This window comes from Daphnia pulex, chromosome 11 (genome assembly GCF_021134715.1).
Source record: "Daphnia pulex isolate KAP4 chromosome 11, ASM2113471v1".
Lineage (NCBI taxonomy): Eukaryota > Metazoa > Arthropoda > Branchiopoda > Diplostraca > Daphniidae > Daphnia > Daphnia pulex.
This window is the reverse complement of record NC_060027.1, coordinates 1,867,873-1,891,141: the sequence shown is the minus strand read 5'-3', so window position 1 is coordinate 1,891,141 and position 23,269 is coordinate 1,867,873. Positions and strand designations below refer to the sequence as shown.

Sequence of the window (23,269 nt, the reverse complement as noted above, 5' to 3'; positions counted from 1 at the left end):
CAAGATTTAAATTTAGCATAAATTAAGATGGATTTTTTAACTACAATAATCCATTATCGTAGCGAGACTTCTTCAACAAGATTGCGCAACGGCGCAACTTGCAACATGCATTTCGCACACTTGAGTGCATTAGCGCCACTGTAAACAATAACTAGGAACCCACAAGACACCGCCAAAAAAGTGATTCGTTTCTTATTTTCCTTTTCCTTTGCGAATAATTTGCTGTCTATCACATTGAACTGAATGCACATTAAAGGCGAGATGAAACTGACTGAGCCAGTTGTTCGAAGTTTCAGGGTTGCAAAAGTTTTTAAGGAGAACACAGATCGGATCAACAACATAGACTTTTCTCCTACGGGAGATACGCTTATTTCGAGTAGTGAAGATGATCAAATTGTAATATACGACTGCGAAAAGGGAACGTAAGTGATTAGAATTTTATCAATACCAATGAATAGTTTTCAATTTTTCTATAATTTCACACAGGCAAAAACGGACAGTAAACAGCAAAAAGTATGGTGTTGACCTGGTACACTTCACTCATGCCAAAAATACGGCTATCCATGCATCAACAAAAGTTGATGGTAGGTCTTGTTTAATCAAATTAAACACAATGAACATTTAAACACCTTTTATTTCCCAATAGACACTATCAGATATTTATCATTGCATGACAATAAATACATTAGGTATTTCCCCGGACACACTAAAAAGTAAGTTCTGTGATACCAAATAATTATTACTTCAGGAATCTAAAACGATCTTTATATGTTGATCAGGGTAGTAGCATTGTCAATGTCTCCTGTGGATGACATGTTTCTGTCTGGCTCATTGGACAAAACTTTGAGATTATGGGATCTTCGGTCCCCAAACTGTCAGGGGCTAATGCATTTAACAAGTAGACCTGTTGCAGCATTTGATCCAGAAGGACTCATTTTTGCTGCTGGAGTTAATTCAGAGAGTGTGAAACTCTATGACCTTAGATCATTTGACAAGGTATTTATAGTCTAGTTAAAGTTTTCTATTTTGGTCTATATTCATGGTTTGTTTCATTTTAAGGGTCCCTTTGCTTCGTTCCGGCTTAATACAGAGAAAACTTGCGAATGGACTGGATTAAAATTCAGTCCAGATGGCAAAACAATCCTTCTTTCGACCAACAGTAGCATCATTCGACTAGTAGATGCTTTCCACGGCAACCCAACCCACACATTGACGGTATGCAGCCTTTCAGTATTTAAGAAAAAACATGTGTTCATTTTATTTTTGTACTTTATCAGGGTCATCTTAACGATAAGAAAATTCCACTCGAAGCGTCATTCAGTCCCGATTCCCAGTTTGTATTCAGCGGTTCAACGGACGGTCGAGTTCACGTTTGGCATGCTGAATCGGGTCATAAGGTAGCAAAACAAAATGAAAGATGTTAAAATTCAATAAATGTTGAACTTCTATTTCCTGATCAGATATGCGTTTTTAATGCTGATCACAACGGCCCAGTGCAGTGTATTCAGTTCAATCCCAAGTATATGATGCTTGCCTCTGGATGCAACAACATGGTAAGAACAGATTTTTGAAAACATTTCATTTTGAATAATGCATATTTCTCCTTTCCTGCTTGCTTTTTCTAGGCCTTTTGGCTTCCTTCGGAGGACAATTCATAAAACGACAGTAGCATAATTTATTAAAGTGTTACATGTAAAGTCGTATCCTTAATTGTTTATCATTGTCCAGCTCATCCTTGGGCTCTTCATAGCCATCATTCTGAAATTTAGTTGTGTTTGGCTCGTATCTGTGGCAGTTCAATTTTTGCTCCTGTCGAACTTGCCAATCGGCAATCGCGATACTGGGCCGTGTTCTTATGAAAACTTGATGATAAAGCATAAATAAATGTTTTTTTGAACCCGGTCGATTTTTATCTGCAGGTAGCACAAATGTCAAAGGTTGACGCGGATCATTAAAGACCATATGCGATTGTGTCATATATTTCTTGATATCCGATATTAAATAAGGAGTGCTGTAAGTCAAAGTTGTTTTTGTATGTATTTATAGATGGGGTCACCAACGTTCCCGCTTGCTGGGGTTTGAATTTGAGAAAGCAAGCGAATACTAGGCTGCCTTAGTGCCTTATACACACATACATTTCTCTGAAAGTTTACCTTTCATTCGTTACGTCCTAATTTTCTAAAAAAAGAACGACCTAGCTAACCCTGCCACGCCACCAGATGGTATGGAAATTTATCCCTGTCATCAAGACAAAGTTTCTCATCTTTAGAAAAAAACCTTTATATTTTTCTTGTTATGAAAGAAACTTTTTAGATTGTTTGAAATGCGCCTTTATAAAGTCGCGCCTAAATGGAGAAATTTACTTATTTAACAACGAACCTTGCCACTACTCGTAAGTAATTGAAAATTCTCCGGTTATTTAATAAAAGTTAATTTGAAAAATAATTGTTTCTGCCACTATAGTCATAAGACTTAATTAAAGAGAACGAATGGAATTCTCCGAAAATTTTAAATGACACATATCACTGGATCAGTAGCTATTACTTTCCAACTGGTGTCATTTTTCAGGTTTCATAAAATTATACAGAAAACTCGTTTACGAAAAAGTAGATAAATATATAGCTTGTGCTTTAAAAAAAAGTAATTTGGAAAGTGGGTTTATTTTGTAAAAGAGATACTATTTTGTAAAAGAGATACTATAGACAAGTTCGGGATGCTGAGTTGCACAACCGCAAAATTAGGATCGTGCGCCAACGAGTTTTTGTAACGTTGTGGGGATAGTAGAAAGCGGGTTTTTTATTATTTAAGCATAGAATTACTTATCTAATCTTAGAAATGTTCAGGATTATCGTTGTTTAGAACATTCTGCTTTTTATAGAGTAATTTGAAATGTATAATTCAGCTTAGTTTACCCATTAAAATTAAAGAAAGTCCAAGCCTGGGATGCTGTTTAGTCTTTTCTTGTGTGTTTGAGCTTGTCACTTGTCAGCAGATCTGTCAAAAAACACAAGAAAAGACTAAACAGCATCCCAGGCTTGGACTTTCTTTAATTTTAATGGGTAAACTAAGCTGAATTATACATTTCAAATTACTCTATAAAAAGCAGAATGTTCTAAACAACGATAATCCTGAACATTTCTAAGATTAGATAAGTAATTCTATGCTTAAATAATAAAAAACCCGCTTTCTACTATCCCCACAACGTTACAAAAACTCGTTGGCGCACGATCCTAATTTTGCGGTTGTGCAACTCAGCATCCCGAACTTGTCTATTATCCTAGATCCTACATCGTGAATCCGTGATCCCGATTCTGATTAGTTGATTACTGTAGAGCAGACGTCTCAGTTAGTCAGTCTCACCATTACGCTCACGTGGGATAGTTTGATTTTCTGTTAGTTCTCATTTCCCAGTATTTTTTTTCTATTAGCCACTTTGGTATTCGTTTCTGTTGATATTTTAACGAATGGCAGGGAAAGTCCTCAGAAAGATTTCTTCTATTCTGAATCGTGCTTCAAATTGGTCTATGTTAAACGAACTGTCATCATTTTCTAGTGTCAGAATGAACCAACATCTAGCTATGGATCCTACTCAAGCTCTCCTACTTCAGGAGCAATGCATTTCCGTCGACACTAATGATAGAGCAGTTGGGAATTTATCAAAGGAAGCAGCTCATTTACTTGGTCCAGATGGTCAACTCCCACCTCTTCATCGGGCCTTCAGTGTTTTTCTCTTTAATACCAAAAATGAGCTACTGATGCAACAGAGATCCAATCACAAAATTACTTTTCCTGGTTTGTATGACTACAGCAAAGTAACTATAGTCTAGTAAATGTGTTATTTGTAATAGGTTATTATACAAATTCCTGTTGCAGTCATCCGTTACATAATACAACACCTGATGAAGCTGAAGAAGCTCACCATGTAGGGATCAGAAGAGCTGCTAGAAGAAGGCTTGAAATTGAACTGGGCATCAGTCCAGATAGTATTGAGCTGTCTGATTTTAAAATTCTCACCAGAATCATTTATGGTGCACCTTCTGATGCCAAATGGGGTGAACATGAAGTGGATTATATCCTGTTTTTGAGGAAAGACGTTCCCGTAAAACCCAACCCGAACGAAGTGAGCCGCGTTGTTTTCGTCTCCCTATCCGGCTTTCAAGAATTTCAAGGCTACCTCGAAAAGAATAACATCCCCTTTACACCGTGGTTCAAACTTATTCTCAACAGCCATCTTAAAGTATGGTGGAACCAATTAGATAATCTCGAAAGAATAGAGTATGACCCCGTTATACATAGCCTCTAAATGCACTGACGTTAATGACGTCATTTGTAGAAACTATACGGTTTCAATCCAAACAAGAAACAAAATTATTTATTCAGATGAAAGTGTAGCTTTTCTCATTTATTCAATTATTCATGTACAATTTGACAGCTTAATCTAATGTGGGTTGCGACGGTACCAAAACCTGGCGCGGTAATCGTCTGAGCAGGTGAGAAAAGCCGCCGTACTAGGCGCATGGATAATGTAACGGACCGCACCATTGTGACCTAAAAAAATATCAACAAGATATTAAATGAATTATTTTATCCATTGAATTTTTTCCTCCTTACCAAGCGACAACAACTGTTTGCGTTGAGCTGTCCGAGCATCCCAACAACACAAGGATGTTGTTGCCTCGTCGGGGAACATGACAAAATCTTCCGAATGGTTAAATAGAGCTTGAGCACGGTGCTCTTGTTTGCCTTCATAAACCATAATTACGTTTGATTATTGAATATAAGCCTCATACTTGTAATAATTATCTTACCCATTGTGCCAGCTCCAGTGTAGGCTATAATGCAGCGTAGTGAAGAGAGCTCCCAAAGTTTAACAGATGAATCCGTGCCAGATGAAAGAACATACTGATTAATTAGAGAAAAAAAAACATTGACATACAGTTAAAACCAGTTATAAATATGGGTAAGAAACGACAGTGTAAATACTTTGCCACTGCGAGAAAATGTAACAGATCCAACTTCCGCACCGTCGTGGGCTTGGCTAATGGTACCGACACACTTGTTAGACACTCCGTCCCAGAGTTTTATGGAACCATCTCGAGAACCGGATACATAAAGTTTGCCATCAAAAGAATACCTACGATAAACACATTATAATTTGTTTAACAAATGCTTTCTTCCAATTAATAAATACTTAAGTGAGGTAATAGCGTTGGTGTGATACTGAGACGGAAATGAACAGACGTAGCATTGAGCGGTGTTGGTGTCATACAGACGTACAACGGGCTGATTTGTACCAACAACCAAATAGTCTCCGGTAGGATGGAAAGCCATGCAACGAATTTGATCTGAATCCTATTAAACAAATCATATAAAAATTCAATAGGAACTGTAAGGGCCACGAGAAAAGCTTTTTTGTTACTGATAGTGTTTTGAAAGCTTTCTTTGCCGCTGCTTTACTGAAGTCAAATAATTTAACAGTGCAATCGCGAGATCCAGATGCGAGAATGGCGTCACGAGGATGGAATTCCAGACAGGTCACTTCTTCTACGTGGTCATATAAAGTTCTGATAACAGGATGGCCTTGCTGATCAGTTGCCATTTCTCCATCTGGGGATGATTTAGCCAACATTCGATCAACATCAAGGATCTACAATTGAACTTGTTATTAGGTAATGAAATTGTAGAAAGGTGTTGCTCATGTCACCTTGATGGATGCATCAACACTTCCAGTGGCAACTAACTGACCATCAGGGCTGAAAGCCCCAGATCTACATTGCGCTTTGTGGGATGTTACATATGCAGTTTCATAAAGTGCTGGTTCTGGAGCTGAGGTTTGAACATCAGTTTCATATTCCAAATCCAGTCCTGGACCCAAAAGCATCTCCACTTTATTTAATGGTTTCTTCAATGCTGAAAAATATTACCAAAGATTAAACATGGTTATAAAATTGTATTTCCTATCATTGAATATCGAGTTACTGTGTTCATGCTGAAGTCCTAGCGAGACAATATGATTGAGTCGATCGGATGGGGGGCATGTTGGATGTGCTTGAACTGCTGATGATAGACTGACAGCCAGTGATTGGAAACCATCATAAAATAATTGGCTACATAAAGGGAAAAACACGTCAAGACAATATAACCACGCGTACGATGACTCGAGTACAAACTTAACTATGTTACACTACCTGATAATGAGTCGATAAATTTGTTCTTTAAACTTTATCGCATTTTTAGATTCCATCGCTTCCAAAATTTCGGAGTCTTTCATTTTGTGTGAATTAAATATTCAAAATCGAACGAGAAAAATACAAGAACAAGATTATGTCTTTCTCGAACCAGTGTAAACACAGAAAATGCCGACAAGTAGGATACGATTTCAAGATAACAAACGAGATGGCGCATTGCCGGAAGTTGCATTGTTAGCCGCCAGAGTGTTTAGTGTTGCACCAGCCACGAGACACGGCAGTACAAAGTAGATCAGGGAATAAGGTTGCATCGCGCATGATCTCAAGAATTTCGGCCGGACTACATTTAGTTGGTTTGGCAGGTTTCCCGGTACATGGTGTCTCGGTGGCCGGTGAAGACAAAGAATATTACTCATCATTTGTTCAACTAAGATCGTTTCTTTTTATCAATGAGTATTTTATAAATTTGTCTTCTGTGCCTACGGATCGAGATATGAATTCACGATCCTTATTAGTGTGGATTTTCTTCGCACTTGCTGCCGCAACCAAATCCTACGACGGTAAATATACACATTTTTGCCTACCATACGATTATTAAATGGGAAATGCCGAGCCAAGTCACGTAGTCCGTAGTAGCAGACGACACTGGTATCGAAATATGACTATTGCTACAGCTGACTACACAAAAAATTCTGCTCTCACACAGGCTTTAAAAGAAAATAAAAATCCATTGACAACATCATAAAAACAAACCAGCGAGCTTTCTCTTGTAATAAAAATGCAATTCTCACGTGATATCCGGGGAATACCTTAGGAAACGTGTTACTTCTGATATTGACTAAATATCGTCTGCCGGTAGTTGGTCCTTGAAACTTATTTTGTCTGCATTCATGTTTGTCAATATTTTGCTATTTTCTCCTTGAGCACGTCATTAGTCGACCTTGCTATTTGCAGGAAGTTAATAATAGTAAAATGCAAAATTTCGTGCGTAGAAGATATTAACTAGTTCCACGAATTTCCGACGTGGAAACATTAGGATTCAAGACAAAACAAAACAACCACTAGTTTACCTTTTTGATATCGGTCGGATTTAAACCGATTCTTGAGTTTAATAACGTGTTCTGTTTTTCGCAAAATGTCGGCAAGAAACCTAAAACATCCGTTATCATTTCATCGATTCGGTCACGTAGACTCATTCTGTAGCTGTGACTTTGGTATCGCTCCCATCTAGAACTTGTAGCACGTAGACTTTATAAGAGCATATCGGATTGCCAGTCCATCGATCGCAAGACAAGAGTCGGATAACTCGTTCCGGAATGGTCTCTTAACCACTTATTTCCATTTCCAGATTTAATTGTTGCTGTCGGCGATCAAATTGAAATCCTGACCAATGGATCTCAAAGCAATCCACTCAAATTGGAGAACTACAATGCTTCCGTACTGGTCGCCCTGGCTTACGATCCATCTTCACAAAAACTCTTCTTCTCAGACAAGCGTAATCGACGAGGGCACGTGTTTAGCGTCACATTCGATGGGATCAAGGCTCAAGGCTCTGTCCATGATGTCGTGGAAAGTAATATTTTTATTTTGCGATTTGATATCTGTCCATACATGCTAATGTTTGTGAACGTGATGAGTAGGAGGAACCAACGAGTCGGTTGAAGCTTTGACCTATGATAATCTGGAGAAAACACTGTTATGGACTGACGGTACCAAACAGTCGATTCGCCGATTCGTAGTTGAACGTGAAGACCTTCATGTCTACGAAAACAACACGATTGAACTAGTCCATCTGCTCCGAGGAGATAAACCAAGAGGACTGATATCTGATCCTTGTACAAGGTATTTTGTTAATCAAATGTTTGTAGTTATGTAACATTTTTAAATTATTCTATTCTGTTTCAGAATGCTGTACTGGACCAATTGGAATATAGATAGACCTACCATTGAACGATCCTATCTCAATGGTAGTCACCGCGAGGTTATCGTACATAAAGGACTTTTTATGCCTCACGGATTGGGATTGGATGTTAGTCAGCAAATGATTTACTGGGCCAACAACCTTCGTCATGGAACTTTTCAAATTGAAAGAAGCAAAGTTGACGGATCGGACAGAGAGCTCTTGTACGAAGGCAAGGGCCATGAAATGCGGGGGCAATTTATTTTCGGTCTTACGGTATTTATTTTTTCTTACTCGCGTTTGACATAAGATTTCTTTATTTTCCTTCTTAAATTGACAAGGTTGGAGAACATGACATATACTGGACAGACTGGGACCAGAAGTCTCTCTGGTCCCTGCCCAAAGAAGGATCTATCGATGGACCGGTTTCTCTACGTCGTTTCCAATATAAACCCATGGCTGTCATCATACTCCAGCGCCAACCAGTTCATTGTTCGATCGATATCCAACATTCAGCAGCTACAACAGAGCTAATTCATCATTCGGAACACCGATCAACACCGGCAATGGATTCTTCGTCTGAATCAAATAATACGCCTCAAGAGTTCCATGTTACCCCAGTTTCCGAAACGGACTCCGGATTGTGTATCGGCTATTGCTTTAATGAGGGACATTGCTTTTTTGTCAACAACGAAATTAGTTGCAGGTAATTTTTAAAAAATTAATTATGCGTTGGCAATAATTAACGAAAGTCTTGTACAGTTGTGCAGAGAACTATAGTGGTGACCGCTGTGAAATAACAGACACTGTTGATACGTCTCGAAATAGTTGCGGGAGGTCATCTTTCTCAACAGCTACTGAGGCTGAGAACAGCGAAATCTTCATAGCATTGATGAGCACATCTGTCATGTGCGTCATTCTAATAATCGCTGTTATTATTCTGAGTTTCCGCGTATGGCGATTAAGCTCTGGACGATCGCGTTTCAAGAGGCGAGTCATCAAGGGGAAGAACTACCGACCAGCAGCTGAGCGTGTCATCAACATCGAAGATTGCTGCAATATGAATATCTGTGAAACGGTACGGTATTTGGTGATTTGAATACTTTTGTTTTCCAACTTTTTCACTTATTTTGTGAAAGAGTTTATGTTGAATTTTTTCGTTTCATTCTTTGTTAGCCGTGCACTGAACCGCCATCTGGTGCGTCACTTCCGGGCCAATGGAGCGACAAAGTCAATTTACTTAATTGCCAATTTTGATAAAAATGGGATTCGATCATTGTAAACCCCCTTGCCCTTTGAACCAATAATGCTTTTACCGGAAGCATTATTATTCTCATGTGATGAAAGCTTAATTGTAGATTAACGCGAAAGACAGGGAAGAATGTACTTAAAAATACGACCATCTCATCAACATAGTATCTCTTAACGAGTGGAGCCATGAGCTCTGGTAATTTTTATTTTCCAGTTTTTTTGTTTGTTTTGAGTTCTTATGGCTCCACTTCGCCTTATGGTGTCTGTATAGCTGGCCCCATTGCAACTCGTGATCCCTCTAAATGCCTTTATTTATTTTTTTTATTCATTTTTTTTTCCTCGAATCATTCAAGACGAAGGCGTAGTTGCACGAGAAATCCCCACTCCCAATTTACGCACAGCCACCAAACCAACTGCTCATCAAATCCAGCAACATCATCCAGTCAAGTTACGTATCAAACCTGCACTCTACTAACAGGTTCAAAACCAAATTGAAAGAAAGTGCAATAATAATATCTTACTAACGAAGTGATAATGATAATAACCGAGTGGAGCAACAAAGGCGGCACTCACCCGTAAGAAGTGGGTAGTGAATTTTTGGCCTTTATTGCTTTACTCCTGTTATTCTGATTGGTATGCTATAGCGAAGATTCGCACTTTTTCGTTTTATTATTTGTAGTCTTTTTTTTTTGTTGGTGCCCGAATGCCCCCATTTATTGTCTTATTTCTTCAATTTTGTCTGTGGATTCTCTAGGAAAGTCGTGATAGGTACCAATTCCAGTCCCTTTTAAGTCTACCTATATACTACCATCCTCCACCAAGGATTTCAAAGTGACTGGGTTGTTTATTGTGTTCAACATCTTCTTCTTTTTCCTATTTTAAAAAAATATATGAAGAAGGGAATTTTTTTATTGGGTTTTGCCTGCTTTCTTTAAATTCTAGGTGATTTGATCTGGAAATTTTGTGATATTGGATAATATTGTACCGTTTATGTTAACGAGAAACAGGTAAACTAATACTGAATGTGGATTATATTGATACATTAATTAACTATTTTATTTTTTTAACGTAACTGAAAATAGTATTACGTAATCCTGTAATCTATGGTTGCCACCAGATCGTTTAATCAGTCATAAGCTTTTTATTATCTGGGAACAGTAAGGAATTTCAGCAGCAGTGTAACTAAAAACAGGTAATTTTTAATCTAAGTTTCAGTTCGCTTATTTAAAATGTAATAAACTTAGCGATATCGAAATATTTACGTAATAGTGCTGACTAGACAGTTTCGGCGCGAATTACAGTAGAATTCACCATATGCCAGATTCTGTGTCATGTGTCCGCTCCGTGTTGATAAAAATGTGAAATGTTGAGGGTCACTGACCCCTTCTCACTGCCTCCAAAAAGAAAACAAGTAGTTTTGTTTATGCAAGAGTTTATGTAACGTAACGGGCTAACGGCTTAGCATTTTGGAGCAGCTCAATTGCCCTAAACAGGATTTGGTTTTTATTTCATTTTTATTCTCCTGATGTTAGTCATAAATTACTCGGCAGAATTTTATTAAAGACGCCAAGGTGCATCGATAAGATATGGTCCTTGGGAGTTGGGATTCAAGGCCAGAAATAGGTTCAGACTATAGCCCCCCCGTATGGTTAGTTGTTGACATGACATAATTGTGATGTACCTGATATCGAACGAATTTGATTTTCTGTTTGTTTATTCTTTAAATTCAAAAGATCGAATTGCTTAATTGTTTTCTTTTTAGTCCTAACACCTTTTTCTGCAGTTCTAAGTTTTAATGGATGAATTGTTTTGTATTTAATTTAATAAGTTGTTGAATTTGAAATTTCAATTTGATAACAAAATGATTGGTAAATAATGATGAACGAGCATAAAATGAATTGCCTATTTCTGTTTGTCTATTGCGCCAGCGCGCCCTGTTATCTTAACAGTGCGACATAAGTTGCCGGTTTCGTCAGGTACCCCTTAAACACAGCCGGTATTCGGTATCTAAAACACCTATCGCTATATAAAAGGTTGGATGGCAACAGAAATTTTTCATTCTAGGACGAAAGTTGGTCCGAGCGAACAGCAAATACCGGTCGGGTTAAAATTGGACAGTTTTTCAACAACAACAGGTGATTTTTTTTTAAATAATTGAATTACTTCAAAAGTATGCGTGTCAACCTTATTTTCAATTGATTTGTCGTATTTTATTCACCGTGACTACGTTGCTATGGGTTTCAGCTTTGCGCCAGACCAAAACCATTTTAATAATTGACATCCGCTTGCGTGACAGGTGACAAAATGGCGCCAAATTTGGATCGCGAGGAAGTCAAAGGTCAAATCAACGAAGCTTTCAGTCAGGACGATGATGAGCTCAAAAAGAAAGAAGAGGACACGTCCAGCAGCTCGATACCGAGCATCTCCGACGATGGCAATGGCAAGAAAAAGAAGAAAAAGAAGGATAAAGAAAAACCACCGCCGCCTGAATTTCCCCCCGTGCCATTCTTCGACCTGTTCCGATACGCTTCCCCTACAGACTTTGTGCTGTTGTGCTTTGGCACTTTGGGTGCCGTAGGTACGGGCGTCTGCTTCCCGCTCATGTTGATTCTCTTTGGTGACATAACCAACGCGTTCGTCGGTGGAGGTATGGATCAGGAAACAATCGATGAAATCAATTGCAACATTTCTAGCGATCCAAATTATACATATCCTTATCCCCTGTAAGTTTAAACTTTTTATTTCATTGAAGTTTAAATCAAATTGAAAATGATGGGTTCTTTTTTCCTTTAGTGGTCCAACTTGCAACCTCACTGATCCAAGTGAATACGCCAACTCGTAAGTCGCATTAGAATTTGGTTTTTCTGTATTTTAAATTCATATTTTTCTTCTGTGAAAATCAAGTCCGCAGGGTCAAGCCATTCAAGACGAATTCACAAAATTTGGTATTTACGTTGCCATTATTGGCGCCGTCCTTTTACTGCTCGGTTTCATTTTCGTGACGGCGCTTAATTTTACGGCTGAAAATCAGGTAATTATGCAAACAACAAGCGTGACTTGACATAACTTATACCAAGTTTTAGATAACGCTATCTATGGAAATCCAGTTTACAGTCTGTGGCAATTGTTTAAGGTTTTCGTCATCTGGCGGACCAGCCAGACGATAAACACCTTAAACATGCACTGTATATTATGTATGGATAAATGACCTTGTTGATTAGTGAATGTGCAAAGTCACAGTCTCCTGATGCACGAAATTCATTTCCATTTTTATTTCTTTACTACCGTATCAAGGTCTACCGGATTAGAAGTAAGTTTTTACAAGCCGTCCTGCGACAGGATGTCGGCTGGTATGACACTAAATCATCCAACGATTTTGCTAGCCGCATCACAGAGTAAGAGAGATGCTATTCAATTGTTTTTTTCCACGATGACTTCTTACTCCAATTTCTTATCTCAATTATCAGAGATTTAAATAAAATCCAGGACGGTGTTGGAGAGAAGATTGGCATGTTTATCTTCTCAATGACATGTTTCATTGCATCTATCATCAACGCCTTTATACACGGATGGTAAAAAAACTAAAAATAACAAATAACGTTAACATATCAGTTTAAAGGTTACACAAAATCTAATCAGAATTTTTTTTACCTTAGGGAATTGACTCTAGTCATGTTAGTTTCAACACCGGTTCTAGCCGTTTCTATGGGAGTTTTGGCCAAAGTTCAAGCATCTTTGACGGAAAATGAACTGAAAGCTTACGCCAAAGCCGGTGGTATAGCCGAAGAAGTATTCAGTTCCATCCGAACCGTCATGGCTTTTGGTGGCCAAAGAAAAGAAATCGATCGATTTCAAGATGATTTGGCGTATGCTAAAAAGGCCGGAATCAAACGCGGTATGGCAACGGGTATCGGGGCTGGTCTCGTCTGGGGGATTATCTACGCCAGTTACTCGCTTGCCTTCTGGTACGGGATTACCCTCATCCTGGCCGCTTGCGATGGAAATTCGTATTCCTCTTCCGATCTCCTGATCGTCTTCTTCAGCGTCTTGATTGGCGCTATGCAAATTGGCCAAGCAGCTCCTTACATGGAAGCCTTTTCAGTCGCCAGAGGAGCTGCCGCTACTATTTTCGCCATTATAGATCGAATTCCACCCATCGATAGCTCATCCAACGAAGGATTAGTCCCCGACGGAGTTGATGGCAAAATATCTTTCCGTGACGTCTTTTTCAACTATCCATCACGTCCGGATGTCAAGATTCTTCAGGGTATCAGCTTTGACGTGACACCTGGACAAACCGTCGCCTTGGTCGGCACTTCCGGCTGTGGTAAATCCACTTGCATCCAGTTACTCCAGCGCTTCTACGATCCGCTCGAAGGTTCTGTCACCATCGACGGAAATGAATTGAGAAATCTCAACTTGGGTTGGCTGAGAGACCAAATGGGTATGGTCGGACAAGAGCCTGTCCTTTTTGGCACATCCATCGGCGAAAATATTTGCTACGGTCGAGATGGCGTCTCCAAGGAAGAGATGGAACGTGCGGCCAAAGAAGCCAACGCTCACGACTTTATCCAGCGACTTCCGCGCAAGTACGACACCCTTGTAGGAGAACGAGGAGGACAATTGAGTGGCGGTCAGAAACAGCGTATTGCCATCGCCCGGGCCCTTGTTCGGCAACCCAAAATTCTGTTACTGGATGAAGCCACATCCGCGTTAGACACACAGAGTGAAGCGGTCGTGCAGAAGGCTTTAGACAAGGCTAGACAAGGACGTACCACCATCATTGTCGCCCACAGGCTGACAACCATTCGCAACGCCGATCGTATCATAGTCATGAAAGATGGCATTGTCCAGGTAAAAGATCTAATGATTGACTTCCTTTTCAATCTAAATAATCTAACAAATTCTGTTGCTGTATTACAGGAAGACGGAACTCACGATAAACTAATGGCCCTAAACGGAATTTACTATCAACTGGTTATTGCACAACAGGGTGGAGAGTCGGACAGCAAAAGTTCAATCGATGACGATTCCGATTATGAGGACGAAGAAGAAAAGATCGAAAAAGCTAAATCCTGGATTCCAGATGAAAAGGATGAGATGATGGATGCAGTAAGTCTGGCCGGAAGTCATCCGCTCGGAAGGCACAATTCCGTACGAAGTGCTCGTTTGTCTGTGGCCAGCTCCGCAGTGTCTGCCCAGTCAGAAGACATCGATGTCAGTTTAATGGATATTATGAGAATGAACAGGAAAGAATGGCACTACATCGTCGTGGGAGTCATCGGATCAGCTATCGTCGGTCTCAGCACACCCGTCTTTGCCATCCTCTTCAGCGAAGTTCTTGGAGTCTTGACACCTGGAGGATCGGCTGAGGAACAGGCAGAAAAGAGAGCCCAAGGAAATTTCTATGCACTCATGTTCTTGATCCTGGGCATTGTCGTCGGATTCTCCGCTTTCGCCCAGTCTTTCTCATTCAGCATAGCCGGAGAATCTTTGACATCAAGACTTCGCGGATTGACATTCCAGGCCATTTTGAAACAGGAAATTGGCTGGTTTGATCGTAAAACGAACAGCGTTGGAGCACTTTGCGCCCGGTTGTCTGGCGATGCTGCCAGCGTCCAGGGTGCCACAGGATCCCGTATTGGCGTCCTTTTCCAGGCAGTGACCACCATGGTCGCTTCAACCGTTCTGGCTCTTTATTTCCAGTGGAAACTGGGATTGGTAGCTCTTTGTTTCGTCCCACTTCTCCTCGTGTCAACTTATTTCCAAGCCAAAATTATCATGGGACAGTCCGCACTGGAGCGTGAAGCATTGCAGAAATCAGCCAAAGTCGCCATGGAAGCCATCAGCAATATCCGGACAGTAGCCAGTCTTGGTAAAGAAAGGCAATTCCACACCATCTACATGGAGTCTCTGCGAGGACCGCACAGAGAAGCCCTGAAAAAATCCTGGATTCGTGGTTTCATTTTCGGATTCGCCAGCTCTATTCCGATGTTCGCCTACGCTGTCACTATGTACTACGGTGGATGGCTTGTCGTTAACGAATGTCTCGATTTCACCAGCGTCTTCAAAGTCAGCGAGTCGCTTCTCTTCGGTACGCAAATGATTGGCCAGGCAGTGGCGTTCGCTCCAAACTACAACAAAGCCAAAGTGGCGGCCAACCGGATCTTTGCTTTGCTGAGACGTGTGCCACAAATCGACGCCTCATCCAACAACGGCCTCGTCCTGGAGAACGTTGACGGAAATGTCAACTTTGAACAAGTTCGTTTCCGTTATCCCACGCGTAAAGACGCTGAAGTTCTTCAAGGATTGTCGTTGGCCGTCCGAGCTGGCCAGACTGTCGCTCTTGTCGGACACAGCGGATGCGGAAAATCAACCTGCATTCAACTACTGGAACGCTTTTACGATCCGGATAGCGGTCAAGTGCAACTGGACGGCCAGGACATCAATCCCGTCAACATTTCTTCACTCCGTTCCCAGATGGGTATCGTATCCCAGGAGCCGATTCTCTTCAATTTGACCATCGCTCAAAACATCGCCTATGGCGACAACAGCCGAGTCGTCCCCATGGATGAGATTATCGAAGCGGCCAGGAAAGCCAACATCCATGTGTTTATCCAGTCGTTACCAAATGGCTACGAGACCATGGTCGGAGAGCGAGGAACGCAACTTTCTGGTGGCCAAAAACAACGCGTAGCTATTGCAAGAGCGTTAATTAGGAATCCTAAAATCCTGTTGCTGGACGAAGCCACCTCAGCGCTGGATTCAGAGAGTGAACATGTCGTCCAGATGGCCTTGGATGCCGCAAGGGAAGGCCGAACATGTATAACAATCGCCCATCGACTTAGTACGATTCAGAACGCGGACAACATTATCGTCATTAACCATGGAACGATATCAGAACAAGGAACGCACGAAGAACTAATCAAATTGGGAGGTCTCTACTTTGAGCTTTGTTCCGTCCAGGGCATCGCGTTGAAACCAGTCAGCTCTTCCGCCAACTTGGAAGAAGCGCATCTCTAAATATTTTACACGGAAGTCGGATGGTTTCCTCCAACTTCGATTTCAAGTGATTGAATTGATTATGTATAGTGTGTATCAATTATCGAAATTATTGGCTTGGTTTTATTAAAATAAATTTGGTTTATTTCACGATAGTTCTACCTCCATAAGTAAGTTTGGTCTTTTACCCGCTTTCACCCAATGGATCTTTGGGAGAAGACTTCCTAGTTCTTACATCAACAACATTACAGTTTCATAAATTACTTCCGGTCGGTAATTTTAAAGGAATCATATTTTCTTAAATTGATTAGGCAACTTCGGATTTATTAGCTTAACTCTCAATTTAATCCAGAGTCTTCAAAGTAAGGTATGCACTGGAAGCTATTACTCTGATGTGAATAAGTTAAAGTCGATTACAACGAGAGACATGTCTTTTATTGCAAGGGTGCAATGCTGCAAGCGCCGCAAAGAGTTTCGTCTGCTACAGAAAAAGACGGTCACGCCTATTGCACTCCGGGGTCCGGAGCGCTCTAGTGTCAAAAGTGGCTATTGCACTCCGGAGTCCGGAGTCCTCTAGCGTCAAAAGTGGCTATTGCACTCCGGAAATTTATGGCGACGAATGGCAAATAACGACTGATTCTGTGTTTAACATAAATACCATTCAGCCTGAGTTCAGAGTCTGTCTTTCATTCAAGCTTCAATTATAGTGTGAAAGAAGAGGGAGTTATGCACTGATCTGTGGTTTCACCTTTGTTACAATATCGTACAACAGGTCAACAGCATGTGATGAGTTTTTGAGATTTCCCCAAATGAAAAACAAACCTGATGCCTTCAAGAAATTAGTGTTTGACATTTTGAAAAAAAATGTATCATGTTTGAAAAGTGAGATTTTACTTATTTCATCTATAAAAGTTTTAAGGTTTGCAGGATTAGGGGTTTTCGCTATTTCATTACGTTTACGACCTGAACATGACTTTATATCACATAAGAAGAATGTTCTTCGATATCATTTAATAATGAAAGAAGTTGAGTGTGTATAAACAAAAACAGTAGGTTTACTTTCTACTCAAATTTAACACAATATATTTCACATAATCAGTTCAATTCTGGGTGTGTATACATGAGACTACATAATAAGGTATTTATTTTTTACATTCGTGACAGAACCATTCGTCATCGTCGAGGAATATTCTTTTTACAACATAAGGGAGATAGATGTTACAAAATACTGGTAGTCAAAAAGAGGAGTGGTTAACTTTGTTTATGATTATCTCCGCGGCGTTGGAACCTAAAGCAACCCATCATCAAAGGACAAGGCGCTTCCATATTCCGCTCTTAAAGGATCTTTGATTGACGCCGCACCATGTGCTAATTCTTTCCCCTTAAAATCAATTAATTTTTCATTGTCAGTTCATTCATGTGATGACAAAGCACCGAGTGAAACTGAACACGAAAATACCAAGTATTTTTTCGCACTCACAATTCAGTTAAAATGTCTTTTGATATTCTCACTATAATAAAGTAAACTGCAACGGCATGTTAACTTAGTTTTGTATTGTTTTGTTTCAAGATATGAAAGACGTGTTTAGCTGTTAGTTTATTGGAATAAGAGACACGGGCATTGCATGGTTTATAGCGTGAAATCAGCTGAATCACACGTTACGTGTAAATCAGCAGAAATAGTGAGTTGCTGGTCAATGCGTTTGAAGGTCACAAAGAACCCCTCGAAGCCCCGTTCTGAGAACTCCGGCTCGACCTTCAGGCAAGTAGGGGGGCGACAGAGGGTGACTCACTATGTCGTGTGTTTATAGCGTGTTTAACAATCTAAATTATTACTTTGAATTTAATGATCTCTGTATAATATAGCTGAATCCCACGTTACGTGTGAATCAATCAGCAGAAATAGTGAGTTGCTGGTCGATGCGTTTAAAGGTCACAAAGATTAAGAACCCCTCGAAGCCCCGTTCTGAGAACTCCGGCTCGACTTTCAGGCAGGTAAGGGGCGACAAAGGGTGACTCACTATATGCGTTTATAACGTGTATAAATCCTTACACTGAGCAAATAGAGCGAGAAATAGAAATGGTTAACAAGAAATATCACCCTGAATTGAAATGTTTATAAATTCTACTTTATTCCTGTTGCAAGACACTTAACTATATTTACAATTTGAATTTTAAGGTACTGATTCAATGTTGGACATTGTACTCTAAACTCTAGCTAAGTTAACGATAACGAAATAAAAGTTCTTTCTATACACTGACTATTTTTATTTATTAGTGATATTCAAATATATATGATTGTTATAAATACATTTTATTTGAATTTCCAAAGAATTCAAATCTAAACCATTCAAATTTCAAAACACAGAAACAGAATGCCATCGGTCGCCAAATGAAAGTACTACATATTTCCATTCCGGAGTGCAATAGCCACTTTTGACGCTAGAGGACTCCGGACTCCGGAGTGCAATAGCCACTTTTGACACTAGAGCGCTCCGGACTCCGGAGTGCAATAGATTTTACCGAAAAAGACACCGACAGCAAATGAGCTGATTGTTTTTCTTTTCAATATCCGATTTTTTACGTCGAGTAAAAGATCAAAGATTATTTGTTGAAATGTCGAAAAATGTCGTACTTATGGTGGCAGAAAAGCCAAGTCTTGCAGCAAGCTTGGCAAAAATTTTGAGCAACAATAGTTGTCACACAAGGAAAGGTATTGTGTTTTCCCCTCATGTCTTTCAGTCTGACTGAAAAATCTCAAGATTTGACTTATAATTTACAGGTTTCAATGGAGCATGCTCTGTTCATGAATGGAATGGATTATTTAAAGGCCAGAGTGCATACTTCAAAATGACATCTGTTTGTGGCCATGTATAACATATTTTCTTCTGTACCACGTTTGTTTAAAATCATGTAGCTGTTTTGTTTCCTACAGGTTATGTCTTTAGATTTCACAGGTCGTTATAACAACTGGGATAGTGTTGATCCTGTAAGTACTAAAATTGACCTATTATTCCACGTTTTTCTTGGATTTTATGACATTATTATGTAGGTTGAGTTGTTTACATGCCCAACTGAAAAGAAAGAAGCAACTCCTAAATTGAAAATGCCTGCGTTTCTATCTCAAGAAGCCAAAGGTTGCAACTATCTAGTTCTTTGGCTAGATTGTGATAAAGAAGGAGAAAACATTTGCTTTGAAGTAATCAATGAAGTTGAGCCTGTGATGGTAAGATCTCAGAGAAGAGAACAAACCATTCTGCGAGCCAAATTTTCTGCAATCACAGAAAAAGACATTAAAGCTGCAATGAATTGTCTAGTTTCTCCAAATGAAAATGAATCCAAGAGTGTGGATGCTAGGCAAGAAATAGATTTGAGAATTGGATGTGCTTTCACACGATTTCAGACAAGGTTTTTTCAGGTACTTTTGATTTACTGTTACAGACAATGTTTTCTATTAATCTCAGTTATTTTTACTTAGGGAAAATATGGTAATTTGGATTCCACGCTCATTTCTTATGGTAAAATAGTTAAATAATAATATATTGGTGTACTTTGTGTCTAATATTGGTTAAATTTTTTTTACAGGTCCATGCCAAACACCCACATTAGGTTGAGGATTGACGTTTTAATATTCCTGTGAATCCTGTCGAACTCGTAATTACGAATGTTTATGAATAGGGTTCTGCGTTGAACGGCACGATACTATAAAAACTTTCCAACCGGAGCCGTTTTGGGTGATTCAGGTTTCCGTTCAGGCCACAGAATTCCGGAAACTTACCCTTGAATGGGAACGAGTCCGTCTGTTTGATCGTGAAGTTGCTTCAGCTTTCCACCAAAAGATTAAAGACTGCAAACAGGCCAAGTATAGTTCTAGCCTTCATACTCAAGATTAAGAGAATAGTATTAATTGGTTAAATTGTTCGTTTCATTAGAGTTGTAGGTATTTCTCAAAAAGAAAAGGCGAAGCAACGCCCACAGGCTCTTAATACAGTTGAACTGATGAGGGTCGCCAGTTCTGGTTTAGGTACGTACCTTAAACCTTTCTTTTTGCTAAAATTTAATTAAACCAAACTTTTTAGGAATGAGCCCTCATAGTGCCATGATTATAGCGGAAAGATTATACACACAGGTTGTTGTACAAAATCATTTGTCATTGGTTGTTTTATCATAAAATTTTGTTTCGTTTAGGGTTATATTTCTTATCCGCGAACGGAAACAACTCAATATCCAGAAAATTTCGATATTATTGGCGTGTTAAAGCAATTCCGTCAGAGTGCTGAGTTTGGAGCCGATGTTCGAGACGTCCTTTCCCAAGGTTTGCTAGTTCTAACGCTATTAATACTAATACGATTAGAACCCCACCCGCCCCGTTATAATATCCGAATTTTGGAAACAGGATCTGTCCACCCCCGTAAAGGCCAAGATGTCGGAGACCACCCTCCAATTACGCCAATGGTAACTTTTTTGGCCCGTAATTAATGTGCACTTAAAAATCTGTTTGTTCCAATTTTCAGACTTTGGCTTCCCGAGAGTCGTTTGATCACGATTCCTGGCGCCTCTATGATTACATAGTGCGTCATTTTATTGGATCGGTATTTTGTTTTCACTTTATGTGTCTGTGAGAGCAAGTCAACCATTATTATTACGCTCATATAGGTGTCATCGGACTGTAAATATCTGGTTACGCGAATAGATTTTGATGTGGGGCCTGAATCATTTTCCGTCAGTGGTAAAAAATTATTAGATCCTGGTTTTACTCGCACTATGCATTGGCAGGCTCTCAGCCCCGACGAGCACATGCCGGATCTAAAACTGAACCAAATGGTTCCTATAAATGAAGTTTGTTTACATTTACTAGCATTGTTAAATGGAAATTATCTAATAAAATTTTTTTTAGGTTAAACTGAACGAACGTTTGACTTCTCCACCTGATTATTTAACAGAATCTGAGCTGATTACTTTAATGGAAAAGCATGGAATTGGAACTGTAAAAAATGATTAATTATGTTTTTCTTTTACCTTGATACATTTTAAGGTGCTCCTTATCTGTTCTACAGGATGCATCCATTCCAGTTCACATTAATAATATTTCGCAGAGAAATTATGTTACTGTTGGCAATGGAAGGAAGTTGATTCCTACGGCACTTGGCATTTCGCTAGTCCACGGATATCAGCGTGTAGGCACTAAATTACTTTGTGTTTCCTAAGAGGTGATTTTTGTTTATGTTCGTTTTGTTGAAACATTTTTTCGTAGATTGATCCTCAACTGGTATTACCCACAATGCGTTCGGCCGTGGAGGAACAAGTAAGTGAACAAAAAAATACATAACGTAGAATTTATTAGATGTTGTTTGAGAACCATTTCCTAATGATTATTTCTTTGATTAGTTAAACCTTATTGCCAAAGGAAGGGGAAATTACGATGAGATCCTTCGCCACGCTTTAGAAATCTTCCGGTTAAAGTTTATTTACTTCGTCCAGCACATCGAGGGTATGGATCATCTATTCGAGGATACGTTTTCAACATTGTCGCAGACAGGGAGAAATTTCAGTCGATGTGAGATAAATTAATGCCTTATTTAATGGATTAGAATTTTATTAATAATTTGAATCTTATTTCTTTATTTGATCAGGTGGGGCTTGCAGAAGGTAAAACAGAATTTCATTTTGCCATGGGTCCATGTTTCCTAACTAATAATATTTGATTATGTAATCCTCCTTTAGATTCATGAAACTAGTAGCTTCAAAACCAGCTCGACTCCATTGTCCGAACTGCGATGCGACATATTCCTTGCCGGCGGGTGGAAGTTTCAAATTATTTAACGAATTGAAATGTCCACTTGACGAATTCGAATTACTGCTGTGGGTTGGAGGTCCAAACGGGAAAGGATATCCTTTTTGCCCTTACTGCTACGTTTTCCCGCCATTCAGGTATCCTCGAATTCGTGATGGTACAGTTGACTGAAGTCGAGCATTCCCGATAAATAATACGAATTTTTCAATAGAGAAATGAAGAAAGGCAGCGGATGTAATCAATGCACGCATCCATCGTGTACTTATGGTTTGAATGCAACTGGAGTTGCATCATGCGGAGAATGCCCCAACGGTATTCTTGTCCTGGATCCTACTTCAGGGCCAAAATGGCAATTGGCTTGTAATCAGTAAGAATAATTTGTTTACTGTCTTTTGTGTATGAGCAGCCACATCAATGTGCCTATTTTCTTTCAGATGTCAAGTGGTGATTAAAGTTTGTGAAGATGCCAACAAGCTTAGCGTTGCTAGTTCTACATGTCCTGAGTGCGATGCTCGTCAAATCAATGTGGAATATCGACCGGTAAACTCATAACTTTGTTTATCATTCTAATGGATTTCATGTTTTCAAAACACATTTGATCCATTTCAGGAAAAAAATAAGTTAGCCAATGGACTCACCAAGGTGAAGGATGCTTGCATCTTTTGTTCACCGGAACTGTCAGAGCTGGTGGAGAAGCGTTATGCATCACATGCGAAAAGCAAACGAGGAGGTCGTGGGCGAGGTAGAGGGCGTGGTCGTGGCCGTGGCCGTGCAAAGCCTAAGGATAAAATGGCACAGCTTGCTGCTTATTTCGTGTAAAAATTTAACACAATACAAGCACATGGAGGTATTTAATACAAGACAAATCATTCGTCTGGATTCCAGTCTTATTTTATGATCCATGCGTAACATGTTTTAAAATGCAAAAAGTTTGATATTATTTACAGTGCATAAAATTTAATTCAAGAGGTGAGAATAATGAGATGTATGTTTTTACCCCTTATATTCCATGCGGTCAATAAGGGAAGTAAAATTTAACTTGGTTAATCACAATAGTATGGAATAGCCTAATTTTTTGGAGATTTAGATTATTCGGATCATTGACGAAACTTCTGTTTGTGTCCGTTTAATTTT

The 23,269-nt window shown here is 39.5% G+C and overlaps 6 protein-coding genes across 9 annotated transcripts; 5 read left to right on the top strand and 1 right to left on the bottom strand.

The window, feature by feature from the left end:
* Positions 1–121: 121 nt before the first annotated feature.
* Positions 122–1,901, top strand: LOC124207819 (WD repeat-containing protein 82-like). Its single transcript, XM_046605447.1, has 8 exons — positions 122–422; positions 487–584; positions 647–713; positions 780–996; positions 1,060–1,215; positions 1,278–1,397; positions 1,461–1,553; positions 1,626–1,901. Exons 1-8 carry the CDS (start codon positions 244–246, stop codon positions 1,656–1,658), a joined length of 963 nt encoding a protein of 320 aa, XP_046461403.1. The 5' UTR covers positions 122–243; the 3' UTR covers positions 1,659–1,901.
* Positions 1,902–2,204: 303 nt separating this feature from the next.
* LOC124207820 (isopentenyl-diphosphate Delta-isomerase 1-like) lies at positions 2,205–4,386 on the top strand. 2 transcript variants are annotated; one of them, XM_046605448.1, is made up of 3 exons: positions 2,205–2,392; positions 3,554–3,792; positions 3,849–4,386. In XM_046605448.1, the coding sequence occupies exons 1-3, from the start codon at positions 2,220–2,222 to the stop codon at positions 4,301–4,303; spliced, it is 867 nt and encodes a 288-aa protein (XP_046461404.1). In that variant the 5' UTR covers positions 2,205–2,219; the 3' UTR covers positions 4,304–4,386. The 2 variants fall into 2 exon arrangements, with proteins under 2 accessions (XP_046461404.1, XP_046461405.1); XM_046605449.1 differs by lacking the exon at positions 2,205–2,392 and adding an exon at positions 3,288–3,392.
* LOC124207818 (cleavage stimulation factor subunit 1-like) lies at positions 4,372–6,393 on the bottom strand. Its single transcript, XM_046605446.1, has 9 exons — positions 6,189–6,393; positions 5,980–6,107; positions 5,705–5,910; positions 5,420–5,647; positions 5,192–5,352; positions 4,984–5,134; positions 4,809–4,902; positions 4,612–4,743; positions 4,372–4,548 (listed from the first exon to the last, which is right to left on the bottom strand). Exons 1-9 carry the CDS (start codon positions 6,269–6,271, stop codon positions 4,439–4,441), a joined length of 1,293 nt encoding a protein of 430 aa, XP_046461402.1. The 5' UTR covers positions 6,272–6,393; the 3' UTR covers positions 4,372–4,438.
* A 52-nt stretch (positions 6,394–6,445) lies between these two features.
* On the top strand, positions 6,446–10,242 carry LOC124207817 (protein cueball-like). 2 transcript variants are annotated; one of them, XM_046605445.1, is made up of 7 exons: positions 6,446–6,748; positions 7,537–7,761; positions 7,829–8,030; positions 8,094–8,364; positions 8,430–8,794; positions 8,851–9,166; positions 9,693–10,242. In XM_046605445.1, the coding sequence occupies exons 1-7, from the start codon at positions 6,505–6,507 to the stop codon at positions 9,702–9,704; spliced, it is 1,635 nt and encodes a 544-aa protein (XP_046461401.1). In that variant the 5' UTR covers positions 6,446–6,504; the 3' UTR covers positions 9,705–10,242. The 2 variants fall into 2 exon arrangements, with proteins under 2 accessions (XP_046461401.1, XP_046461399.1); XM_046605443.1 differs by having other exon boundaries at positions 9,265–10,242.
* A 207-nt stretch (positions 10,243–10,449) lies between these two features.
* LOC124207811 (ATP-dependent translocase ABCB1-like) lies at positions 10,450–16,491 on the top strand. Of its 2 annotated transcripts, XM_046605433.1 has the most exons (9): positions 10,450–10,531; positions 11,404–11,474; positions 11,636–12,062; positions 12,133–12,177; positions 12,244–12,370; positions 12,634–12,734; positions 12,807–12,911; positions 12,996–14,193; positions 14,263–16,491. In XM_046605433.1, the coding sequence occupies exons 3-9, from the start codon at positions 11,644–11,646 to the stop codon at positions 16,360–16,362; spliced, it is 4,095 nt and encodes a 1,364-aa protein (XP_046461389.1). In that variant the 5' UTR covers positions 10,450–10,531; positions 11,404–11,474; positions 11,636–11,643; the 3' UTR covers positions 16,363–16,491. The 2 variants fall into 2 exon arrangements, with proteins under 2 accessions (XP_046461389.1, XP_046461390.1); XM_046605434.1 differs by lacking the exon at positions 10,450–10,531 and having other exon boundaries at positions 11,406–11,474; positions 11,584–12,062.
* A 914-nt stretch (positions 16,492–17,405) lies between these two features.
* LOC124207813 (DNA topoisomerase 3-beta-1-like) lies at positions 17,406–23,014 on the top strand. Its single transcript, XM_046605436.1, has 22 exons — positions 17,406–19,054; positions 19,124–19,212; positions 19,277–19,330; positions 19,394–19,759; positions 19,820–19,859; positions 19,927–19,950; positions 20,020–20,203; positions 20,274–20,365; positions 20,421–20,470; positions 20,530–20,656; positions 20,738–20,796; positions 20,856–20,933; positions 20,998–21,180; positions 21,239–21,328; positions 21,399–21,518; positions 21,596–21,646; positions 21,730–21,898; positions 21,975–21,990; positions 22,066–22,272; positions 22,347–22,502; positions 22,570–22,675; positions 22,745–23,014. Exons 1-22 carry the CDS (start codon positions 18,958–18,960, stop codon positions 22,952–22,954), a joined length of 2,568 nt encoding a protein of 855 aa, XP_046461392.1. The 5' UTR covers positions 17,406–18,957; the 3' UTR covers positions 22,955–23,014.
* Positions 23,015–23,269: the final 255 nt, after the last annotated feature.

Excerpts from the sequence above, each read along its gene's own strand:
- LOC124207817 (XM_046605443.1), top strand. The coding sequence starts at position 6,505 with ATGATCTCAAGAATTTCGGCCGGACTACATTTAGTTGGTTTGGCAGGT. Across the intron at positions 8,365-8,429 it reads AATTTATTTTCGGTCTTACG|GTTGGAGAACATGACATATA; the intron begins GTATTTATTTTT and ends TAAATTGACAAG. Across the intron at positions 8,795-8,850 it reads AACAACGAAATTAGTTGCAG|TTGTGCAGAGAACTATAGTG; the intron begins GTAATTTTTAAA and ends AGTCTTGTACAG.
- LOC124207820 (XM_046605448.1), top strand. The coding sequence starts at position 2,220 with ATGGTATGGAAATTTATCCCTGTCATCAAGACAAAGTTTCTCATCTTT. Across the intron at positions 2,393-3,553 it reads AACGAACCTTGCCACTACTC|TGTCAGAATGAACCAACATC; the intron begins GTAAGTAATTGA and ends ATCATTTTCTAG. Across the intron at positions 3,793-3,848 it reads TCACAAAATTACTTTTCCTG|GTTATTATACAAATTCCTGT; the intron begins GTTTGTATGACT and ends TATTTGTAATAG.
- LOC124207813 (XM_046605436.1), top strand. The coding sequence starts at position 18,958 with ATGTCGAAAAATGTCGTACTTATGGTGGCAGAAAAGCCAAGTCTTGCA. Across the intron at positions 19,055-19,123 it reads TAGTTGTCACACAAGGAAAG|GTTTCAATGGAGCATGCTCT; the intron begins GTATTGTGTTTT and ends TATAATTTACAG. Across the intron at positions 21,329-21,398 it reads AAAAGCATGGAATTGGAACT|GATGCATCCATTCCAGTTCA; the intron begins GTAAAAAATGAT and ends TCTGTTCTACAG.
- LOC124207818 (XM_046605446.1), bottom strand. The coding sequence starts at position 6,271 with ATGAAAGACTCCGAAATTTTGGAAGCGATGGAATCTAAAAATGCGATA. Across the intron at positions 5,353-5,419 it reads AAGCTTTCAAAACACTATCA|GATTCAGATCAAATTCGTTG; the intron begins GTAACAAAAAAG and ends TTTGTTTAATAG. Across the intron at positions 4,549-4,611 it reads CAAACAGTTGTTGTCGCTTG|GTCACAATGGTGCGGTCCGT; the intron begins GTAAGGAGGAAA and ends ATATTTTTTTAG.
- LOC124207811 (XM_046605433.1), top strand. The coding sequence starts at position 11,644 with ATGGCGCCAAATTTGGATCGCGAGGAAGTCAAAGGTCAAATCAACGAA. Across the intron at positions 12,178-12,243 it reads CCAAGTGAATACGCCAACTC|TCCGCAGGGTCAAGCCATTC; the intron begins GTAAGTCGCATT and ends GTGAAAATCAAG. Across the intron at positions 12,735-12,806 it reads TTTGCTAGCCGCATCACAGA|AGATTTAAATAAAATCCAGG; the intron begins GTAAGAGAGATG and ends CTCAATTATCAG.
- LOC124207819 (XM_046605447.1), top strand. The coding sequence starts at position 244 with ATGCACATTAAAGGCGAGATGAAACTGACTGAGCCAGTTGTTCGAAGT. Across the intron at positions 423-486 it reads TACGACTGCGAAAAGGGAAC|GCAAAAACGGACAGTAAACA; the intron begins GTAAGTGATTAG and ends AATTTCACACAG. Across the intron at positions 1,216-1,277 it reads ACCCAACCCACACATTGACG|GGTCATCTTAACGATAAGAA; the intron begins GTATGCAGCCTT and ends GTACTTTATCAG.